At 37.2% G+C, this 23,941-nt stretch overlaps 1 protein-coding gene across 2 annotated transcripts in view; it reads left to right on the forward strand.

Annotated features, from left to right (window-relative positions):
* Nucleotides 1–6,710: 6,710 nt before the first annotated feature.
* Nucleotides 6,711–23,941, forward strand: part of SLC30A6 (solute carrier family 30 member 6) — a 44,105-nt gene continuing 26,874 nt past the window's right edge. Inside the window, exons 1-5 of one of the 2 annotated variants that reach the window (XM_025927239.2) lie at nucleotides 6,712–6,816; nucleotides 11,256–11,342; nucleotides 16,177–16,261; nucleotides 18,025–18,067; nucleotides 19,060–19,125. In XM_025927239.2, the coding sequence (XP_025783024.2) occupies nucleotides 6,814–6,816; nucleotides 11,256–11,342; nucleotides 16,177–16,261; nucleotides 18,025–18,067; nucleotides 19,060–19,125 (284 nt within the window). In that variant the 5' untranslated portion in view covers nucleotides 6,712–6,813. Of the gene's footprint in view, nucleotides 6,817–11,255; nucleotides 11,343–16,176; nucleotides 16,262–18,024; nucleotides 18,068–19,059; nucleotides 19,126–23,941 lie in introns of both variants that reach the window. The other variant, XM_086700319.1, reaches the window with a different exon arrangement.

Here is a 23,941-nt window from a genome sequence, read left to right on the forward strand (position 1 = left end):
GTAAAGCTCATAAAATTTCACTTTGTATTTTCATTTAAATAAAGGATTACCATTATTCATGTGAATAACTGTTCAGTCATATTAAAGATCTGTGTGCTTCAAGCCCAGCTTTTAAAATATAATCCTTAAAATTATCATGATTCTACCTGCAGTAATTTAATGTAGCTCACCATTTTTATTGGAATAATTTTTATGTAACAAAGATTTCAAATATTAAAAGGTAGACAAGTTAATATTGTCATAAACACTAAGAATTATATTATTGTATGAATAACCATACAGTATAGAAATTATTTTACTTCCCTGACTAAAGTCTGAAGTTGAGCTTAGAGCTAGAGACCTACTTTCTATGACTTACTATGACCAAGTTTTATTTTAAGCGTTTTGTTTTGTTTTTTTTTTTTCATAGAAGGATCATGAAAATAAGATAATGATCTAATAGGAGGTGTAAGGGATCGGTCTGGTCATTTTCGATAAAGATAGAAGTTGTCGAGACTTTCTGAATTAATATTAGATTGTGACCTTTTGGGTTCTGCATTGAGCTCTGTGTCATATTAACGTCATGAAAGGTAATGCTTTAAAACATTTAGCTTGGGGGGCGCCTGGGTGGCGCAGTCGGTTAAGCGCCCGACATCAGCCAGGTCACGATCTCGCGGTCCGTGAGTTCCAGCCCCGCGTCAGGCTCTGGGCTGATGGCTCAGAGCCTGGAGCCTGTTTCCGATTCTGTGTCTCCCTCTCTCTCTGCCCCTCCCCCGTTCATGCTCTGTCTCTCTCTGTCCCAAAAATAAAATAAACGTTGAAAAAAAAAATTAAAAAAAAAAACATTTAGCTTTGGTGTGCTCAGGTTAACATGGCAGAGTTTTATAAACTACATTAAAATTTACTGATGTACAGGACTTTGAGCTAGGGGAAAAAGCAGTACTGTCTTTCCAGATAACTTAAGGGTAAAAGCTTATTCTTTTTTATTTTTTTTAATGTTTTTATTTATTTTTGAGAGACAGAGTGCAAGTGGGGGAGGGGCAGAGAGCAAGGGAGACCCAGAATCTGAAACAGGCTCTAGGCTCTGGGCTGTCAGCACAGAGCCCAATGCAGGGCTCACACCCACAAACTGCAAGATCATGATCTAAGCTGAGCCAAAGTCAGACGCCCAACTGACTGAGCCAGCCAGGCAACCCAGGTAAAAGTGTATTCTAAGTCAGTCTACCCACTGAGGTTATTAGATTTCTGACTGTGCTTTGTGCTTGGGAAGAAGTGGAGGAAAAGCAGCTACCAGCATTTCAATGTAAGTAAATATGCAGCAGTCTTTGTTTATAGGCTAGAATTCTTTATATTTTGTACAAAAATGAATTCTTTAAAAAAAAATTTTTTTAACGTTTATTTTTGAGACAGAGAGACAGAGCATGAACGGGGGAGGGTCAGAGAGAGGGAGACACAGAATCTGAAGCAGGTTCCAGGCTCTGAGCAGTCAGCACAGAGCCTGACGCGGGGCTCGAACTCTCGGACCGTGAGATCATGACCTGAGCCGAAGTTGGCCGCTTAACCGACTGAGCCACCCAGGTGCCCCAAAAAATGAATTCTTTTGGTAGAATGAGCCTTTTACAGGTTGGTTTTTGACCCTTAAGTCAAAGGATTTTCCTTGAAATGCTTCAAATTTTAATTTGGTCTTTTGTATTTTTCTTCAGAAAAAAAAAGGAATTAGGTTCAGCTGCATAAAGTGGGTTTTTATCCTAATGGAGTGGAAATAAATGATAAATTTTATTTTGCCTTTAACTTGTTTATTTGAAATGTGAGGTTTCAGAGGTTGCAGTCTAGCAGTAGCTTGTATTGGACTAACTCTTGCCAATAATTATAAACTGAATATAAAAAGCAATAATTAGAAGACTCTAGAGAGCAAGCAGAAATAGCCAGAAATTGCACAAAATCATGTACTAGAAGAGATCCACATTAACTAGCTTTTGCCCCAAGGGCAATTTCCAGTTTGTGCACTGTGCTTAGAAATAGACTTCAAGTAGAATGTAATAGTCTTTCTGGGCTGAGGGGACATTTGGGGCTTGTAGAACAGCTGGAAATTAGGAGAGAAATCTTGGAAGAGAATTTCAGAACTATAAGCCCTAGAATATGCCTACAAATTTCTTTCAAATCCTTAGTGAACTCCAAAATTGTACCTGTGCAGTATAATAGTCAAACCTAGCAGAAAGCAATAGTTGAAGTCTAACGAACTGTAGAGAAGAAGTAGCTGCCAGGGGAATACAAAGTTCGAAATTTCCACTAAGAGACGTTTAGTAAGTATTTTGGGTTTCCCATTGAAATCCAAAAAGGACCATAATAAGGAGAAAGCACAGCATCCTAGACCTAAGGGCCATACTTTTGTTAGGACTATGGGCAAAAGGATAAACTCACTGTAACAAAGTTTAAAATAAAGCTTTCACAGCATCAAGATTATCCATTGGTAATTTAACAGCTAGCCAGAAGAAAACACATTTAGAAGAAAATAAAATCCAAAGTCCTCACAACATATCCACAAAGTCCAGTACACAATAAAAAATTAATCATACAAAGAAAAAAATCCATAATCAATATAAAATATGTAGAAGCAAATGCAGAGATGACCCACAGGTTGGAATTAACACAGTTATTTTAAAACAGTTTTAATACTTCTTAAAGAATAGGGAAAAGAGATGGATGAACAGATTAGGATTTTCAATGGAGAAATAGAAGTTAAAAACCAAATGGAAAGTCTGGTAATGAAAAGTAAAAATCTGAAATGAAATCTATAGTATCTGAAATAAATTTCACTGGATGGGCTTCAGAGTAAACTGGACACAGCAGAAGGAAGACCCCCAGAAGACAAGTCAATATAATTACAAATTGAAGCACAGAGGAAGAAAAAAAAGAAATAGCAAAGGTTTGATACCTGTGGGACAATATCAATCTTTTTGTTTTACTTTATTTTTAATTCATATGTCATTTTTGTTTTACATATTTTTATTTAAATTCTAGTTATTTAACATATAGTGTAATATTGGTTTCAGGAGTAGGGGAAAATATCAGTCTAATTTACCTCTGGTTTGAGGACTGAAAAGTAGAGGAGAGGAAGAGAATGGGGCAAAAGAAACATTTGAAGCAGTCATACCTAAAGTTGCCCTCGATTTCTTGAAAGACATCAACTTACAGATACCAAAAGTTCAGTGAACCCCAAGAAGAATAAATACAACAAAGATCATATCTGGATACATCAGATTGCAAAAAATAAAAAAAGCAAAACTATTTTATAAGCAGCCAAGGAGAGGAAATGATACTACATTCAAACCATCATTGACCCCAGAATATAGACTAACCAAAATGATACATGGACAAGACAGGGAATGTCCTCACGGAGGCCCAGGATAACCAAGGCACAATTTGACAAGTCACTTTTTCAACGATTGCCAGTCTAATGGAACTTCCAATTGTTAGGTCTTAGAACTGGCTAGGATTGAATTGAAGGTTTAGCAGGTTTATAGTCCACATCTGTTTCCTTTGGAACAGTCCCTTATACATTAAATAATATGTGAACAAAACACATGCAACGAGACTTTATAATACAGATAATAGCAAAAGAGCTGGAAGGAGAATAAGGTTAACAGCAAAAATATTTTCAAAATAAAAAGCCTGATGACATTTTATACAAAGATCTAGGTCTAATTACAAAATAGTATACCTCCAAACTAAAAGGACTAGTTACTCAAATAACCCGTTTCTGTGTTTCCTACTTTGTTGAGTGTTTTTCCAAGTAGGGGTGTTGGATTTGTCAAATGCTTTTTCTGCATCTATTGAGATGATCATGTGATTATCTGTCCTTTATTATTATGGCATATCACACTGATTTTCATATGTTGAACCAACTTTTCATTCCTGTGATAATTCCCACTCATTCCTGGTATATGATTCATTTTATATGTTGGTGGATTCATTTTGCTATTTTGTTGAGGTTTTTTGCATCCATATTCACACAGAATGTTGGTCTGTAGTTTTCTTGTCTTTGTCTAGTTCGGGTATCAAGGGTAACTCTGGCTTTGTAGAAGGAACTGGAGAGTGTTCCCTCTTATTTTGGGGGAAGAGTTTGTGAATGGTTGGTGCTAATTCTTTAAATATTTGGTAGAATTCACCAGTAAAACCATCTTTGCCTGAGCTTTTCTTTGTGTAAAGTTTTCTTTAATTATAAATTCAATATTTTGTTAAATGTCTAATTGAATTTTCTATTTTTTCTTGAGTCTGTTTCATACATTTGTGTCTTTATAGAAATTAGTCCATTTCATCTAGGTTATCTAATTTGTTGGCATACACAATTGTTTATAATATTCCCTTATTATCCTCTTTATTTCTGCAAAACCAATAGTAAAATGTCTTCTTTCTTTCCTGATTTTTATTAATTTGAGTCTTCTCCTTTTCTTGGTCAGTCTAGGTAAAGCTATGCCAATTTCATTGATCTTTTCAAAGAACCAATTTTTGGTTTTGTTTAGTTTTTTATTTTTCTATTCTCTACTTATGTATTTCCTCTCCAAGCTTTATTGGTTACTTCCTTTTGTTTGCTTTGGTTTGCACTTACTATGATGGAAAGTTAGTTTATTGATTTGAGATCTTACCTCTTTTTAAAATATAGGCATTTATAGCTATAAATTTCCACCTACAGCTTTTGCTATATCCAGTACATTTTGTATGTTGAATTTTCATTTTCATTCAGGTCAGTGTGTTTTCAAAGTTCTCTTGAGATTTTTTCTTTGACCTACTGACTTAAAGACTATGTTTTTTAAATTTCCACAAGATGTGAAAATCCCAAATTTCCTGTAGTTTTGGATTTTTAATTTCATTCCAGTATGTCTGGAGAACATATTTTCTATTTTAATCCTTTTAAATTTTTTGAAAAATGTTTTATGACCTAACATATGTACTATCCTGGAAAATGCTTCAGATGCACCTGAGAAGAATGTGTATTCTGCTGTTACTGGATGGTGTATTCTAGAGATATATTAGGTCTAATAGGTATATAGTATTGCTCAAGTCTTCTGTTTCATTGTTGATCTCCTGTATAGTTCTTTCCTATGATTTTATACCCAATTCCCTGTAGTATATCTTCTTTTTTAAAATAGCTTGAGAGATTTCTTTATGCTACATTTACACCCTGTTATACTCATCACTGAGGAATTATGTACGTTAAGGCACATGCCTATGATTGAATTTTTTAAGGCCAGTAATACAAAATTCTGGAAAAATTAAGATACAAGAGAAAGAAAAGTCAGAATACATCCTTACACAAAACAGTACAATATGTACTGTTTGATTCCAATTTTGTTTTTAAAAAGACTGTAAAGAAACTTCAAAAATCAATGATTTGCTCTGTGTAAATGAAGCAATAATGTCCTAACCTGTCTTCCTGCTTCTAATCTTGTCCAGGAGTAGTTAGCACAGAGAAACAGGTAAGGCTTAGAACTAAGTTGTATCCTACAGAATTCCAGCTTTGTTAGTAAGTGTGTGACCTTGGCACACAATTTTCCAAGCAGGGATTAAAATAGTATCTGTATCAAATGGCTGTTATGAGGATTAAATGAGCTAATACATGTTAAACGCTTAGAATGGTGCCTACCACATTAAGTGCTTAGTAAATGTTTGCTCTTATCATCCACCTCCAGTCCAGTCTCCATATCACAGTATAAAGGTCACTCCCTTGTTAAAACCCTCCACCAGCTTCCTGTTTAAGCAAAAAACAACAATCCCCTTACCCCTAAATTAGAAATTCCTGCTTCATCTGACCCATTTACCATTTAGATCTCTTCATTTCTTCCCCTCAAGCACAAAGCTCCAGACATTCTGTCTTCTTTCAGTTCTTGAAACACTCCTGCTTGTTTTTGACTTAGGCACACGGCTTCTTTATCCTGCCTTGAATAATCTTCGCAGAAAGGCTTTTGTCTTTCAGAAGTCAAATTTTATTTCCTTTCTCTGACTACTATAAATGAGCTACTCAATCACACTTCGTAGCATGACTCTTAATTTCCTTGTTTCAAGCCGGCTCAACCAGGGCTGAACCCATGACCTGGAGATCAAGACCTGAGATGAGATCAAGAGTCAGATACCCAAGCAATTGTAGGACTCAGGCTCTACCCCACCTCACCTCATAACTCTATTTTTACATGACACTATCAATATATTAAACATTGTTTTCTCCCTACTTGTTTTGTGTCTTCTTACTAGTATATAATTTTCATAAGACTATTTCCTGATACTTATGTGCTGGATACTCAATCGTTATCAAACTATTTTATTTCCTGTATTCTATAATATTACTTCCGTAATAAAATTAATTGTATGTCAATTTAGTGTTTTAGGAAATAGAACACGATATTCTGTAATTAGTCTGAGTTCAACTTCAACTACTACAGAGACCCAGATGTACGCCTCTGGGCAAGCTTCTTGCTCTTCCGGCTTCCTCAAATGGGAATACTATTTATTTCACAAGGTATTGCAAAAAAATTAAATCACGTAACATAAAAATGTTCAGCACTAAGTGAAAATTTGCCAGCATTAGAAATAAATGCCAGTCTCCTTGACTTTAGCTCTCTACTCCACCTAAGCCTCGGTAGGGTCACTCTAGCCTCTACCTTCACCTCTATAGAACTCAGGGGCAATCCAGGAGGGGGCGGGAACAAGAGGTCCATGCACGCACTTCCGCCCCCGCGTCTCTCTCAGCCAATCGGCCTCTGATACCCCACCCCTTCCGCTCTAGGGAAAAACTAGCTCCCAGGTCGTCTTCCGGCGGGAGCTGTGCTGCTCCTTATCATGGTGAGTTGGCTGGGGGTGTGAGGGCTTCTGTTGTAGGTGATTCCTCTTATCCTTTCTCAACCTGAAGCGGCCTTGACATGCCTCAGCTGCCCAGAGGAGGGGGTCCTCGAAGTTGTCCTCCGGCGTCCGGGGAGAAGCGGCTGACGTCCGAAGCATTCCCCCTAGAGTTCTGATCCCCCTTCGCTCCCTCACCCCGTTCCTTAGACGCTCGGGATCCCAGCCCTGCTCGAGGCCGAGTTTCCAATTCTTAGCAAGTTTGACTTTCCCCTGCCGAGATTTACTTGCTATAGAAATAAGTCTCCACTGGCGTCAGCGACTACCCCAGCAAAAGATGTGAACACAAGTCCCCAGCAACAGCGACCCTATTTAGTGAGGCTTGTATCAGTGACAACACTATTGGCCTTAATATGAATAGGGTATTGAGACTGACGCCCCACTGTGCAACCTGGCTTTATGGAGTGCCTGATGCAGCTTTCAAAAGGCCAGTGACTGGAGAAAGTCCAGGTGTTGGTAAAACGTCTTTGGTGCACTTTTCCCCGGCGTTTGTAGATTCCAGTATACCTTATGGTTTGGGGGATGTGATGTTTAATCTAAAGGGGTTTTGTAAGAGAAATTAGTCTCGTTATGCCTTTAGAAATCAAGTGTATGGCTCTCCGAATTTTATCAAAAGATATATTGATTGTAACTTTAGCGTCAAAAGAGGTATGCACCATTTTATCTAAAAAATTCATGGATTTCTTACTGATAGACTACGGAGGAGAAAAGGACCACGTTTCAGTGTGCCTAAGCCATTGTTACTCTAAGTCTTTTTCCTTGAATGGGTATGGTCGATAAAATGTTTTATTTGTACTTATTTTTTTTCTGCAAATTTTCTGTAATCCCTCTTTTACACACAGAAAGTGGGTAAAAGTTTACTTTTGGGGATCTAACCAAATAGCCTTCGAGCTCCTTTCTTCAAAATACTCACCACTGTGTAGCCAGAATTAAGTTTATAAAATTTGACCATGCTACTCCCTTGCTCACTTGATTAAAATCCTTCCATTCACCACGCCGCATAATCCTCAAGATAAAGTCCTGTTTGCCACGGCATACCAACCTGTTGTCAAGCTTTTTTATAGCCTCTTTTTGCATATACTTATATTCATTTTCCGGTCACAGTGAACAGCTTGCAGATCATGCTCTAAGGATTAGGCCTTTGCACCTAACTTGTGCATGCTCTTCTGCGGAAATCATTGATTTCTCACTACTCATTATTATTAGTGTAATCCTTACATGTCCTTTAGTCTCTCATGAGCCTTTCTGCCCTGTCTCCAGATTCTGTTAGGCACCTCCTTCATGGTCCCATGATAACTTGGTGCTAATTACCAATAACATCTGGCCCTTAACAGACTGTTAAAATTGTGTATTCAGGTGTGTTTCTCACTTCCTAAACTGTAAGCTCTTTGAGAGCAGGACCTCTGTATTCACTCTGGTATTCCCAGAGCCTTGTAACAGTTCCTGGCCCAGAAGAGGTTTTTCAATATAAACCTGTTTTATAAAACACCAAATAAATATCTATGGCACTAAATTTTTATGCTTGAAACATTAGTAATACAGGAAAATAGTAGCATTTAAGGTATTATATGCAAAGCACAGTGCTAGCTTAGAAAATGTAAAGGAAATAATAGCCCTTGTCATTAGTGAAGTTACCAAAAAATTAACTTCAGTGCAACATGACAAGATGAAAGCTATCCTCTGGTTCATTACAAAGCAAGTGGCATAAAAAACAGTATCGTTTGGAATAATCTAGGAAGGCTTCATATAGAAAGTCACCCATGAAACGGTGCTTTGTGCCTTACTCCATCTCTCTGAATCTACTTTTCATTACTCTCCTTTGAATGAGGAAACAGAGGTCAAGTAACTTGCCAGGTATTACAGGGCTGTTAGAGCTTGGGTTAGACAAGTCTGGCCTTTTCATTCTAGAGTGTTAACCATTATGAGACAGGGGTACACCAGTTTAGTTTGAGTTGATTTCCTACCTGAAGCAAGAGGTAAAGCTGGAAAGAAACTGAGGCTAGGTCATTGAAAGCATTGAATTTCAGATTGTAAAATTAGGAGTTTATCTTGATAGCAGTGGACAGCCAATGTAATTTTGGAAAAAGTGACATGAATTTAGGATTTTCGTGGGTTCTTACCTCTTTTAGCTAATATCAGAATGGCATCAGAAATGGCCCTCTGCCTTTTAAAAACCTTATTGTCTCAACCTAAAACTTAAGTTAAAGTAACTTAAATAATTTAAAGTGGGATGAAGGTAGAAGATAACAGCATTAAGCAGAATTTATTTTTGGGACAAAATAACTGACATATAACTCATTAAGAATAGGGTATATTCATTAACATTAACATTCATTAGCATTTCAAATGAAAGTAGCATATTGTTCCTTTTCACCTGAAGTAGCTTAGCAAAGCCTTAGAGTTACACACACACTGGTCTTTATTCGGATAGCAAAATCAGTAACACTTTGTTCTAATGCTTTATTTTTATATTTTAAAGTCTGTTTCACTTAAAATTTTTTTTATTATGGAAATTTTCAAACATAGGAAAGTAGAGTATAATGGGCCCCCGTGTAGCCATCACTTGGCCTCAACGATTATCAACATTCTGTTTTTTTATGCCAGATTTCTAGTGGCTCAACCTTATTTTTTGCCTCTTCTGAGTCTCAACCTAATGTAACTAATGACATGTCTGAGTTTTGAAGGATGGGTTATATCTTTTTTTTATATAACTACTGAGATGTTCCCAGATGCTAACTGTGGGGAAATCATACCTGTGCTTGAGTTGAATCTGAGTTTTCCTCACTTTAAATCTGTTAACATTCAGTTCCACTGCTTTCTGTGGAGTTTAAGTGTTTAAGTCAAAGCAGCCAGTGGTAATGAGGTAGAAATGTAGTATGGTTGTTAATGGTGATCATGGCCTTACCATCTAGGAAAGCATTTTGCTAAAATTAAAATCCAAATAAATATTTAAGTACATGGCACTTAGCAATCAAATTATTGTACATGACCCACTGAAAATTGTGAAAGACTTTTTTTTTATCCCTAGAAACAATACTTTGCTTTTGGAATAATAATTAAAAATTATTTTTTCCACAGTTTGTCTTTCCTCCCAGAGTTGTCTTTTTTTTTTTTTTTAATTAATTTTTTTTTCAACGTTTATTTATTTTTGGGACAGAGAGAGACAGAGCATGAACGGGGGAGGGGCAGAGAGAGAGGGAGACACAGAATCGGAAACAGGCTCCAGGCTCTGAGCCATCAGCCCAAAGCCCGACGCGGGGCTCGAACTCCTGGACCGCGAGATCGTGACCTGGCTGAAGCCGGACGCTTAACCGACTGCGCCACCCAGGCACCCCAAGTTGTCTTTCTTTTTATTTTTCATAGGGTATTATATTCCCAAGATAGTGATGAAATTATACATCCATAAATTTCAAGTACGCGATAGTTTTGTGTTTTAACTTTAACAGAATAAAAAATCAAAGTAAGAAATATAGTAAGGATCCAACTTAATTTTTCCAAGAAACCATGTATTGAGTAGCTTATATTTTCTCCTGCTGATGTTGGATACTGCTTTAATCATAAAACAATTTCCCTTATGTGCTTAAACTCTCCTTTATGCTAAGGTTTCCTATATTTGAGTGACAAATTCTAGTCTCCAGTTAACATTTCTTCTCTTGCTAACCCCACCATCATGCCTTTTCTCTACTGGACCCATACTGTGAACTAACAAGGACTGCAGAGGCTAGCCAGGATGCTAGATACTTTGCCTAAGACAGAACCTCTTGATTAGGTAAATGTAATATTTTATTTCCAGCAGAGCTGTTTGGCAAATGGTTTGCTTTTCTGGTTCAAAATTACCTAATCCACTTAAAAATAAAAGAGTATAGTCTGGTACTAAAATGCCTGGGTTTGGGGCGCCTGGGTGGCGCAGTCGGTTAAGCGTCCGGCTTCAGCCAGGTCACGATCTCGCGGTCCGTGAGTTCGAGCCCCGCGTCAGGCTCTGGGCTGATGGCTCGGAGCCTGGAGCCTGTTTCCGATTCTGTGTCTCCCTCTCTCTCTGCCCCTCCCCCGTTCATGCTCTGTCTCTCTCTGTCCCAAAAATAAATTAAAAAACGTTGAAAAAAAAATTAAAAAAAAAAAAAAAATAAAAATAAAAAAAAAAATAAAATGCCTGGGTTTGAATTCCTGCTCAGTCAGTTGTTAGCAATGTCCCCTTGGACAATTAACTAAAAATTGTTTCCAGCTCATAGATTGTTGTGAGAGTTAAATAGATACTTATAAAGTGGTTAGAATAATTGCCACATACTGAGTGTTCAGTAAATGTTGTTACTATTATATCGCATCACAGGATATGAAAAAGATTACATGCTTAAATGCTGATTTGTTTATTTTTGTTTATTTTAAAGGGGACAATTCATCTCTTTAGAAAACCACAGAGATCTTTTTTTGGCAAGTTACTACAGGAATTTAGACTTGTAGCAGCTGACCGAAGGGTAAGTTATTTATTAACTCTATTTTTAATCATTGCACAGACAACATAATGACATTGAAAAAGATCATTTTTAAGGTACAAAGAAATTACTCTTGATCCCACCACACTGGTTTTGTTTTTAAGTAAACTCTACACCCAATGTGGGATTTGAACTCAACAACCCTGAGATCAAGAATCACATGCTCTACTGACTGAGTCAGCCAGGCGCCCCACCACACTGTTTTCATTTTTTTATGTTGGATAAGCAATTTTTTTTAAAAGTAATCTCTCTGCCCAGTGTGGGGCTCTAACGCACAACCCCAAGATCAAGAGTTGCGTGCTCTACCAACTGAGTGAGCCAGGCACCCCTGAATAAGCACATTTTTAATGTAAAAGTATAGTATTTTCATACACAGTTGTTTGCTTGGGAGGAAGCTAGGCTTCAGTTAAGGTTCTTAGTCTAATTCTAATGAGTGTTAAAGATAAATTATTTTGTGATTGCCTTTTATTTATTTTTTTCAGCATCTCAACTTTATTTTTTACCTTTTTTTTTTTTTTTTTTTTTTTTTTTTTACAAATCTAATAGGTGTAGTTTGAAGCCATGTTTACTTATTTTTATTGTATGGAAAGAAAAATAATTTATGCTTTGATACTGTAAGTAAAAAGATAATTGGTTTGATCTCAGGGTTGTGAATTCAAGCCCCATATTGGTCACCAATATAGACCTAGTTTTGTTTTCATTGTTCTCGTTATTGTGTAAATTATACTATAAGCTCCCTGAAGACAGTGACTGTATCTTATTTTGTCCACTTTTTAATAAAAGTACAAAATAAGCAATAAATATGTGAAGAATTTCAAATACACCTAGCTTCACTGGAACATAAGTAAACCAGTGATATTGGCCATGTATTATGATACTCGACTAGAGACTCTGTTCTTTGTTTGTTATCACTGTATCTTCTGTTTGCTAAAACCTTGGAATATAGGCAGAACTCAATAATTCTAATATTTGCAAATAGTATACTGCTGTGGTTGTTAAACTTAAAGAGCCAAAGGTAGGAAATTCATCTGCTACTTGTGTGTCTAGTCCATTTAGAATGATCTTTTGAAAACAGATAAGTAGAACTTTATAATGTTCTATGGAAAGCAACCACATTACAGAAGTAAACAGGAAACTCCTGAACCATATACAGTACACCACAGAATTGGTAGTAGGAACAAAACTGATCTAGGAACACCTACATTGTGCAGATAACTCTATCATAACTTAAATCTTACAAGATGTACCCAAGCTCGTCTCTTTTTACTACTACTCCTATCTTAGTTCTTGGTAATTTCTTATAAGGAAGATCCTTACCTCTCAGTTCCTTACTTCCTTACCACAAATAATCTTGTCATACATCCCTTCCAACTATCCACTTCTGTGATCATACTACAGACATTATCATTTATAATAGCTAAAACTGCCTGTTGTCTCATTTTCAAGCATTTCACTCATAGTTACCATCTGTCTTTCCAGTTCACTCCTTGTATTACCCCAATTCCAGTAATTCTTCAGTCTTACTAGGATCTCTAATCCATTGACTGCCATCCTTTCACTATTTTTTACTTCTCTTATCCTCATTTGCTTACTTATCCAGTTTAGATTCTTTGGTTCATCATTACCAATTTCATGCATATGTCTTAAACTCCTTTGTGCCCTCCTTCCATCTGTCTCTCATCCTCTGATACTTTCTGCAAATCCTTAACATCATTAAGTTTACTTTCCTCCTACTCTGTGGCTGCACCCAATTGAATGTAGCCTAAGAGAAACATGGTGACTGGTCTGATTTTAAATTCATGGTCAAGTATGCCATTAGAGCTGCCCATTCTATATTTTTTAGCTCATTCACTTTTCCATTTTTCTAGATGGTTATTTCAACCCATTTTCTTTCACTTCTGTCCTCAAACTTCCAAAACCTTATTCATCCTCACTCTGACCTATTGGTCTTGCTTCCTGTTTCACTAAAGGAAAAGAAGTAATCAGAAAATGCTACCACATCCTGTCATCCACCAACACTATCTTTGCGCCTGTCTCTATAAACGAACTCTGTTCTTTGTAAGGCCAGTGCCTCTACTTGTTGCTTACTCAAAGACAACTTTCCTACGATTGTTCCTTCTGTCTCTTGCATCATTGTTCCTTCTTGCATCATTATTACATGCCATGTCTTCCACTGTCAGCTACTCCCTCATTTCTCTGCTTCCTTTTATAGAACAACTACTTAAAAGAATTGTCTTTACTCTGTTCACTTTCCCTTCTCCCTGGCTCTACTTCCCACCAATCCACTGTAACAGCTTTAACGAATAACCTCTGTGTTGCCAAAATCAATGTTCATTCTCATTTCCCATGTTACTTAACCTTCAAAATAGCATTTGACAAAAATTGGTCACTTCCTTAAAGCACTTTTTTCATTTGGACTGAAACATCACTCTTGGTTTTCCTTCTACTTACTTGGCTGTTGTTCATCACTTTCCTGTCATCTTTCTGATCTTTAAGTTTTAGAGCATCCCACCTCTTAGAGCTTTAGCCTCTGTTGCTTATGTTTGTTACATCTAGGTGACACTGACTTCATATGCTGATGACCCCATATATATATCTCAATCTCTAACTTCTCCCCTACTTCTAGGTTCCTATGTATAATGGCCCTTTCAGCATTTCTACTTGGATATCTAACAGGCATCTCAAATTTAATATGGTCAAACCTGAACTTTGATTTTCTGTCCCTTCCTCACTAAATGGCCACTCTTTTCTTGCGGTGCACAGGCCAGAAACCCTGGAGTTGTTCTTACCTCTCTTTCTCTCGTTCCTCATCCATTTTATAAGTAAATCTTGCTAGCTCCATCTTTAATATAGTACTCAGAATCTGACTCTTTTAACACTTTCTTACCAACTTCAAAGCCACCATTTCTCACATGGATTATTGCAGTCATGTTCCAAATGGTCTTCCCACTTCTCTCTTTGCCCTTATGCAGTACATTCAAAATAGAGAAGCTAGATGATCTTTTATGAAAGCTAAGTCACTCTCCATCTCATATGAAATAAACCCCAGGTCTTTTGCTAGCATACAAGATACTACTCGATGGAGCCCCAGATTCCCTCTCACCTCTCTTGCCTAGCCATCCTAGGCCAGGTACTCTTCTATCTTAGGGCATTTGCACCGTGATACCCATTTTCTTTCCCACATATCTGCATGCTTAGCACCTTTGCCTCTGTAAAATCTCAGGTCACATGTTACCTCACCAAAGGGGTCTTTTCTGACTACCCTGTCTACTGTCTAGTAGAGCAACCTTTCCATGACACCCATTACTGAGTTCTTACACACTTTATTTTTCCTTTGTAGCGCTTACCACCACCTGATGTTATATATTTGTTTGTTGTCTGTCATCCCAGCTAGATTATAAGGTCCATATTTTGTTCATTGCTGTATCTCCAGTGCCTAGAAAAGTGTCTGTTACAAAAAAGGTACTCAAATATTTGTTGATGAATAGCTTGATTCATCAGTAGAGCTTCAGAGAAGGTCATTTTCAAATTACATGCTTTTATCCTCTTTTTCTGACTATTCTTCAATCCCTGTCCTGACTAGAGCTCATGTCCAGTCATTTCATTAATGTCCTCACTTTTAGAGTCCCTTGTCCCATTAACCTATCCTATCAGCTCTCGGTCTCTGACATCCCTACCTCACCTGCTTCTCTGGTTTTGCTCCTAGGGGTAGGGAAACCTGCAGTATGCTGTCTACCATAAATTCATGCTGGTAATTCTTTTCTCTCTTTTGACAATTCAGTAGTATTCTCACTATAATAGCTATTCTGCAAACTCTCCTCTTGATTTAAGTCCTACTTTACCATATCCCTTAATTTTCGAAAAACACGTTCTTTTCTGGAGATTTATAAGGTATTAGCTCTGTGCGATTTTGCTGTCACTTCTTTCTGCCTCACAGTTTCTGTCCCTTCAGTCACCTTCTTATCCTTCTCACCTTTCTGAAAAGAGTTGTTCTTCATTCTAAACCTGCATTTTCCATCTGTGTTCTAAAGCCATCCTATCCCACACTTGACTTTTGCAATTATATCTGTTTAATCTTAATGCCTACATATAATTCCCTTTTCGCTAATTTCTTTCACTTCTACATTCACACAATTATAGATCTCCCTTCTTTGTACGGAGTAGAGTGGAACAAGAATTAAAAAAAAAAAAACGCTTGATCTCTTGTTTTTAGAATTCTCTTTCTCCTTCTGATGAAATCTTCTGATGAAATCCTAGCTACTCTCAGGGTGTATCTCAGGTCTGTGAACTTCTAAACCATGGTAGTCTTTCCCTCTTTTGTAGTCCTATTTCATATGACTTATTTGGTGAATAAGTAAGTGCTGCCCTTTTTCAGGGGAGGGAAGGAATAACTTTATTTTGATATAATTTCATGTTTACAGAAAAGTCACAAGATTAGTGTGAGGAACTCCCTTAAGCCCTTTACTCAGGTTCACCATTTGCTTTATATTTTGCCCCATTTGTTATCATTGTCTCTATGTACATATTTATAGAGACAAAATGGTGTTAAAGTAAATGCCTATTTTTCTCAACTGTTTGAGAGTTTTTATGGCAGGATTTTTTTTCTCTTGAAGAATTCCCCTTCTATTGTTTTAGATTTACATATATTATAATAATAAATTGGTTGATGATAATTTTGGTAGATATAGAAAATGGGACACTGACTTTTTGAAAGAAGTTGGGTTTATTCTTTGTGGAGTATGAATTGCAGCAACTTGAATAAACCCAGTGAAGTTTATTAGCACTATGCAAATAAGAGTGATTTTCTTTTTCACAGTCCTGGAAGATACTGCTCTTTGGTGTAATAAATTTAACATGTACTGGCTTCCTGCTTATGTGGTGCAGTTCTACGAACAGTATAGGTATGTCACCATTCTTATTTTTGTGCAATTAATTATTAGTTTCACATTTATTGTTCTGATCTTAAAAAAAGGTATGTCTTTACATGGGGTATATTATTCTGAAATATAACTCAAAAGATTTAATTGTGAGAATCTATTTGAAAAGTATCTTGTAAACGGTACAGTATGGTTTAATTATTAGGTATTATCATTTTTTTTAATGTTTGTTTATTTTTGAGAGAGACAGAGCGTGAGTGGGGAGGGGCAGAGAGAGAGAGGGAGACACAGAATCTGAAATAGACTCCAGTCTCTGAGCTATCAGCACAGAGCTCAACACAGCTCAAACTTGGGAATGGCAAGATGATGACCTAGGCGGAATCGGACATTTAAGTGAGTGAACCAGCCAGGTGCCCCTAGGCGTTCTCATTTTAAATCACCTATTTTTTTTTAAGTTTTAAATCCTTTAAAAAATTTTTTTGTTGTTGTTTATTTATTTTTGAGAGAAACAGAATATGGGTGAGGGAGGGGCAGAGAGAGAGGGAGACAGGCTCCAGGCTCCGAGCTGTCAGCACAGAGCCCAAAGCGGGGCTCGAACTAATGAACCCTGAAATCATGACTTGAGCCAAAATCAGATGCTTAACTAAGCCACCCAGGTACCCCTGTAAGTTTTAAATCTATTTGAAAAACTTAGATTCCTATTTAACGTGATAGACTATCCCTTCAGTTTATACGGTTTCTCCATAAGATTTTGATATTTATGTTTATTGGACTTTCCTTGTAAAGGGAAATCTGTAATATTTTGTTTCTTGACCTCGTATATTTTTAAAAATTTTTTTTTTAATGTTTATTTCTGAGACAGAGAGGGGCAGAGCATGAGTGGGGGAGGGGCAGAGAGAGAGGAAGACACAGAATCAGAAGCAGGCTCCAGGCTCTGAGCTATCAGCACAGACCCCGACGCGGGGGTCGAACTCACGAACCACGAGATCATGACCTGAGCCGAAGTCGGACACTCAACCGACTGAGCCACCCAGGCGCCCCTTGACCTCGTATATTTTTATGTATCCTTATTTTCATCCTGCTATTTATTTATTTATTTATTTTTTTTTTTTTTTAATTTTTTTTTCAACGTTTATTTATTTTTGGGACAGAGAAAGACAGAACATGAACGGGGGAGGGACAGAGAGAGAGGGAGACACAGAATCGGAAACAGGCTCCAGGCTCTGAGCCATCAGCCCAGAGCCTGACGCAGGGCTCGAACTCCCGGACCGCGAGATCGTGACCTGGCTGAAGTCGGACGCTCAACCGACTGCGCCACCCAGGCGCCCCTCATCCTGCTATTTAAAGAATATATTTAAAATAGTATTCAGATGACAGAAAACGGCAAAAAACCAAAAACAATTACAGCACTTTTGGGTATATGCTGCTTCATTTTTCCTGATGGAGAAATCAGGTTCTGAAAGTAAACTATTAAATTTACCTTCTTTGTTTTTTGTTTTTTAAACTTTTTTTTCTTCTTTAAATTAAGTAGTCCCATGCCCAGCATGAGACTTGAACTCATGACCCTGAGATCAAGAGTCACATCCTCTAGCCATTCAGGCGCCTCTGTACTTATCAGCTTTAGCTACATATATATTAGTCTAAGTAATTGCCAACATATGAGGTTAATTAGTGACTCCATTTTTTTTTTTTTTTGTAATGGATACTTCTGGTGTGAACAATCCTGATGATGAGCTATATTTCCTAACAGCAACATTGTAATCATTTGTTTTGTTGTTGTTTTGCAGCTTTAACTGCCTATACTTACTTGACCATATTTGACCTTTTTAGGTAAGTTTTAGAAGATCTCTTCAGTGTTTTGAAACTAATAAGGAATTTTTGCACTGAATTTATGAAGCTTTCTCTGCTTAAAGCAATGTGTGTAACAAGTAAAATTCTCAACAATATATATACAAACAATAACAATTAGGAGATATATTGGAAGAAATTATCTCATTTATAGAGGAACAGAAAAGGTAATACTAAGGCATTAGACCAGGTGCTTGAGGTGCCTACCTGTAGTTGAGTCAGCTGTGGCCAGGGAGCAGGGTCAAATAAGAACATACCAGTTTCTTCTGTAACCATGTAGATGGGCATTAATAACTAAAGTGAGTAATTGTGAACTAGGGAGACACCTTTTTGGCTCCCTGCTTTGTAAGACCTTTCATATTACTGTGTAAGGGTTGTAAAATACTTGATGTTTTCAAGAGCGATGCCTTAGGAGTATTACAATGTCTTTTCATCAGTCATCTAACTAAATCTACTTGACTGGTCTAAAACAGATAGTTACCACCTGAATTTCACACTGTAGTAATCTCCACTGTACTTGGAAAATGAACATCCAGAACATTCAGAATGTTGTTAAGGTGTTATTAATATTTAGTTTAACTTTTAACAAAGATTAAAGTTAATCAGAGTCAAGATTTATTGTCTGTGGCTAAAATAAAATATATTATTTATTTTTTGTTATTACCTTATTATTACTGTCTCATTTTTGCATGCTCAGTTATGGAAGCCATTTAGCATGGATAACTTACTGAGTAGAGAAAGAATGGATTTAGGTTCTATTTATTGACTTGATGTATCCTAATTTTTTTCAGTTTCTTCACATGTTAAAGCTGAGGTATTAGGATTTTGTGATTAGATTTGGGATTATTTGAATAATTTATTTAGTCTTCAAACACTGATAACTTTCACCAAACTTAGGAATTCTGGAAACTTAATTTATTTCTGTGTGTTCTCGCTCTAGTTCTAAAGCAAAATTTATTTTCCTTTTTACTTAGTTTAATAACATGTTTGATAAGTTACTGGGTAATGATGAGGAAACCTAGCCCTGTCTATTCATTTGGGTAAGTTCACGTCCTTTTATTTTCTGGTAACTTATTGCTATTAAAATGGTAGGTGTATCAGGAAGTAAAGAGCTAGTTAGAATATTTGTAGAGAATAAATGCTGCCTGCTTAGTGGAATGGGGATCCCAAATAGTGAAATAGATTTAAAAAAGTATCTTCCAAGAGGATTTTAGATAAGAAACATGAATATTTACATTTAAATAGTATTAAAATAAAATGTTCACATTAAGTTTTTTTTTTTCTATTTTAGAAAACAAATATTAACATGAAATGTTCACATTAAGTTCTTGAGTATTTTGGTAATTTCTTAAATTTTAGTTAAAGGGAGTACAAAGGATCTTCCTATGTATGTGTTAGAAAAATGTGATATACTTTAACATTAATGCAGTGATAGAGATATATTTTTATCTTAAAATTGGATTTGTGATAGCTATGGGCTAATAGAATTTGAGATTCTGTTTCTGTAGTTTCAGAAATTACTCAAAGTTGAAAGTTGGAAGATAATCTTTTGAATTAGAAGTTTTTGTTAATATATTAGAAAAAATGAGTTTCTTTCAGATTTTAGGAAACAATGTGAAATTCAGTTTAGGGGGGATAGAATTAAGATGGTGGAGTGGTATGGGGACCCTGCGCTTGTCTTATCCCTGAAACCCAGCTAGTTCAGCATCAAGCCATCTTGAACACCTAGGAAATTGATCTGAGGATTAACACAATAGTCTGCATAATTTGAGCTACAGAAGTTGGCAGGTACGCAGTGTGGAGAGGTGAATTGGAGAAGAAAAAGGCTGCAGAGAGTACGGAGTCATTTTTGGAGAGAGAGGACAAAGAGAGAGGGAGAGAGTGCAGCACATCAGGATCACACAAGAAAAGCACTCCCCTTCCCTCAAAAGTAGCTGGAGGAAAAGAGAGAGAGTGAGAGAAAGAGAAAGAGGAAGAGAAAAGACACTCTCAGGGGACTGGGCAAGAAGTCCGTTCCCCGAGACCATGGGCAGGGAGAAAAGAGAGGGTTTCAGTGTCCCCAGGATTCTATAAGCAGTGGAGCAGACTCTAAAGTTTCAGAGCTCACTGCCTCGCACTGCTCCAGTGAGGAAGTAGGGATTTATTCCTGGGCTGCAGGGATTCAATATCCACACATCAATTGTGGTTCAGTATCCACACATCAATCAACATGATACATCACATTAATAAAAGAAAGGATAAGAACCACATGATCCTTTCAGTAGATGCAGAAAAGCATTTGACAAAGTACAGCGTCCTTTCTTGATGAAAACCCTCAAGAAAGAAGGGATGGAAAGAACATACCTCAACATCATAAAGGCCATATACAAAAGACCCACAATTAATATCATCCTCAATGGGGAGAAACTGAGAGCTTTCCCCGTAAGATCAGGAACATGTTGTTCAGCATAGTACTGGAAGTCCTAGCCTCAGCAGTCAGACAACAGAAAGAAACAAAAGGCATCCAAATCAGAGGGGAAGAAGTCAGACTTTCACTCTTCACAGACGACATGATACTCTACCTGGAAAACCCAAAAGACTCCAGAAAAAACTACTAGAACTGGTACATAAATTCAGCAAAGTCACAGGATATAAAATCAATATACAAAAATCGGTTGCATTTCTATACACCAATAATGAAGCAGCAGAAAGAGAAATCAAAGAATCAATCCCATTTACAGTTGCACCAAAAAACCATAAAATACTTAGGAATAAACCTAACCTAATAAAAGATCTGTATGCTGAAAACTAGAAAGCTTATGAAAGAAATTGAAGAAGACACAAAAAAATGTAAAAAGATTCCATGCTGCTGGATAGGAAGAACAAATATTGTTAAAATGTCGATACTACCCAAAGCAATCTACATATTCAATGCAATCCCTGTCAAAGTAACACCAGCATTCTTCACAGAGCTAGAACAAATAATCCTAAAATTTGTATGGAACCGGAAAGACTCCAAATAGCCAAAGCAATCTTGAAAAAGAAAACCAAAGCAGGAGGCATCACAATCCCAGACTTCAAGCTATACTACAAAGCTGTAATCATCAAGACAGTATGGTAGTGGCACAAGAACAGACACTCAGATCAATGGAATAGAATAGAGAACCCAGAAATGGACCCACAGACGTATGGCCAACTAATCTTTGACAAAGCAGGATAGAATATCCAATGGGAAAAAGACAGTCTCTTCATTTTTTTTTAAATATATGAAATTTATTGTCAAATTGGTTTCCATACAACACCCAGTGTTCATCCCAAAAGATGCCCTCTTCAATACCCATCACCCACCCTCCCCTCCCTCCCACCCCCCATCAGCCCTCAGTTTGTTCTCATTTTTTAAGAGCCTCTTATGCTTTGGCTCTCTCCCACTCTAACCTCTCTTTTTTTTTTTCCTTCCCCTCCCCCATGGGTTCCTGTTAAGTTTCTTAGGATCCACCTAAGAGTGAAACCATATGGTATCTGTCTTTCTCTGTATGGCTTATTTCACTTAGCATCACACTCTCCAGTTCCGTCCATGTTGCTACAAAGGGCCATATTTCATTCTTTCTCATTGCCACATAGTACTCCATTGTGTATATAAACCACAATTTCTTTATCCATTCTTCTGTTGATGGACATTTAGGCTCTTTCCATAATTGGGCTATTGTTGAGAGTGCTGCTATAAACATTGGGGTACAAGTGCCCCTATGCATCAGTACTCCTGTATCCCTTGGGTAAATTCCTAGCAGTGCTACTGCTGGGTCATAGGGTAGGTCTATTTTTAACTTTTTGAGGAACCTCCACACTGTTTTCCAGAGCGGCTGCACCAGTTTGCATTCCCACCAGCAGTGCAAGAGGGTTCCCGTTTCTCCACATCCTCCCCAGCATCCATAGTCTCCTGATTTGTTCATTTTGGCCACTCTGACTGGCGTGAGGTGATATCTGAGTGTGGTTTTGATTTGTATTTCCCTGATGAGGAGCGACATTGAGCATCTTTTCATGTGCCTCTTGGCCATCCGGATGTCTTCTTTAGAGAAGTGTCTGTTATTCATGTTTTCTGCCCATTTCCTCACTGGATTATTTGTTTTTCGGGTGTGGAGTTTGGTGAGCTCTTTATAGATTTTGGATACTAGCCCTTTGTCTGATATGTCATTTGCAAATATCTTTTCCCATTCCGTTGGTTGCCTTTTAGTTTTGTTGATTGTTTCCTTTGCTGTGCAGAAGGTTTTTATTTTGATGAGGTCCCAATAGTTCATTTTTGCTTTTAATCCCCCTGCCTTTGGGGATGTATCAAGTAAGAAATTGCTACGGCTGAGATCAGAGAGGTCTTTTCCTGTTTTCTCCTCTAGTGTTTTGATGGTTTCCTGTCTCACATTCAGGTCCTTTATCCATTTTGAGTTTATTTTTGTGAATGGTATGAGAAAGTGGTCTAGTTTCAACCTTCTGCATGTTGCTATCCAGTTCTCCCAGCACCATTTGTTAAAGAGACTAAGACAGTCTCTTCAGCAAATGGTGTTAGGAATGCAGGACAGCAACATGCAGAAGAATGAACCTGGACCAGTTTCTTATACCATACGTAAAAATAAACTCAAAATGGATGAAAGACCTAAATGTAAGACGGGAAACCATCAAACTCATAGAGGAGAAAACAGGCAAAAGCCTCTGACCTCGGCCGCAGCAACTTCTTACTAGACATGTTTCCAGAGACAAGGGAAAACAATAGCAAAAGTGAACTATTGGGACCTCATCAAGATAGAAAGCTTCTGCACAGCGAAGGAAACAATCAACAACACTAAAAGACAACCAACAGAATGGGAGAATATATTTGCAAATGACATATTGGACATATCCAAAATCTATTAAAAAGTTAACAAATTCAACACTCAAAAAATAAATAATCCAGTGAAGAAATAGGCAGAAGACATGAATAGACACTTTTTCAAAGAAGACATCCAGGGGCACCTGTGCTGACCTCTCAGAGCCTGGAGCCTGCTTCAGATTCTGTGTTTCCCTCTCTCTCTGTTCCTCCCCTACTTGAGCTATGTCTCTCTCTCAAAAATAAATAAACATTAAAAAAAAAAAAGACATCCGGAGGGGAAACCGACACATGAAAAGATGCTCAACATCACTTATCGTCAGGGAAATACAAATCAAAACCATGAGATACCACCTCATTACCTGTGAAATAACTAAAATTAACAACTTGGGAAACAACAGATGTTGGCAAGGACACAGAAAAGGGGGAAACTTTTGCATGTTGGTGGGAATGCAAACTGGCGCAACCACTCTGGAAAACGATTTTTGAGGTTCCTCAAAAAAATTAAAAATAGAACTACCTTACAACCCAGCATTTGCACTACTAGCTATTTATCCAAAGGCTACAAAAATACTGATTCAAAGAGGCACATGCATCCCAGTGTTTATAGCAGCACCATCAACAATAGCCAAATTACAGAAAGAGCCCAAATGTCTGTTGACTGATGAATGAATAAAGAAGAATAAAGAATACATATGTGTGTATATATATGCATATGTATGTATATATATATAATATGTATATCTGTATATGTATATATACATATAATGGAATATTACTCAACAATCAAAAAGAATGAAATCTTGCCATTTGCAGCAACATGAATGGAACTAGAGTGTATTATGCTAGGTGAAATAAGTCAGAGAAAGACAAATCTATGATTTCACTCATATGTGGAGTTTAAGAAACACAGTAGATGAACATAAAGGAAGGGAAGGAAGACTAAGACAAAAACAGAAAGGGAGGGATGCCTGGGTGGCTCAGTTGGTTAAGCATCTGACTCTTGACTTCAGCTCAGGTCA

This window comes from Puma concolor, chromosome A3, assembly GCF_028749965.1.
Source record: "Puma concolor isolate L17-30 chromosome A3, mPumCon1.1.hap2, whole genome shotgun sequence".
Taxonomy (NCBI): Eukaryota; Metazoa; Chordata; class Mammalia; order Carnivora; family Felidae; genus Puma; species Puma concolor.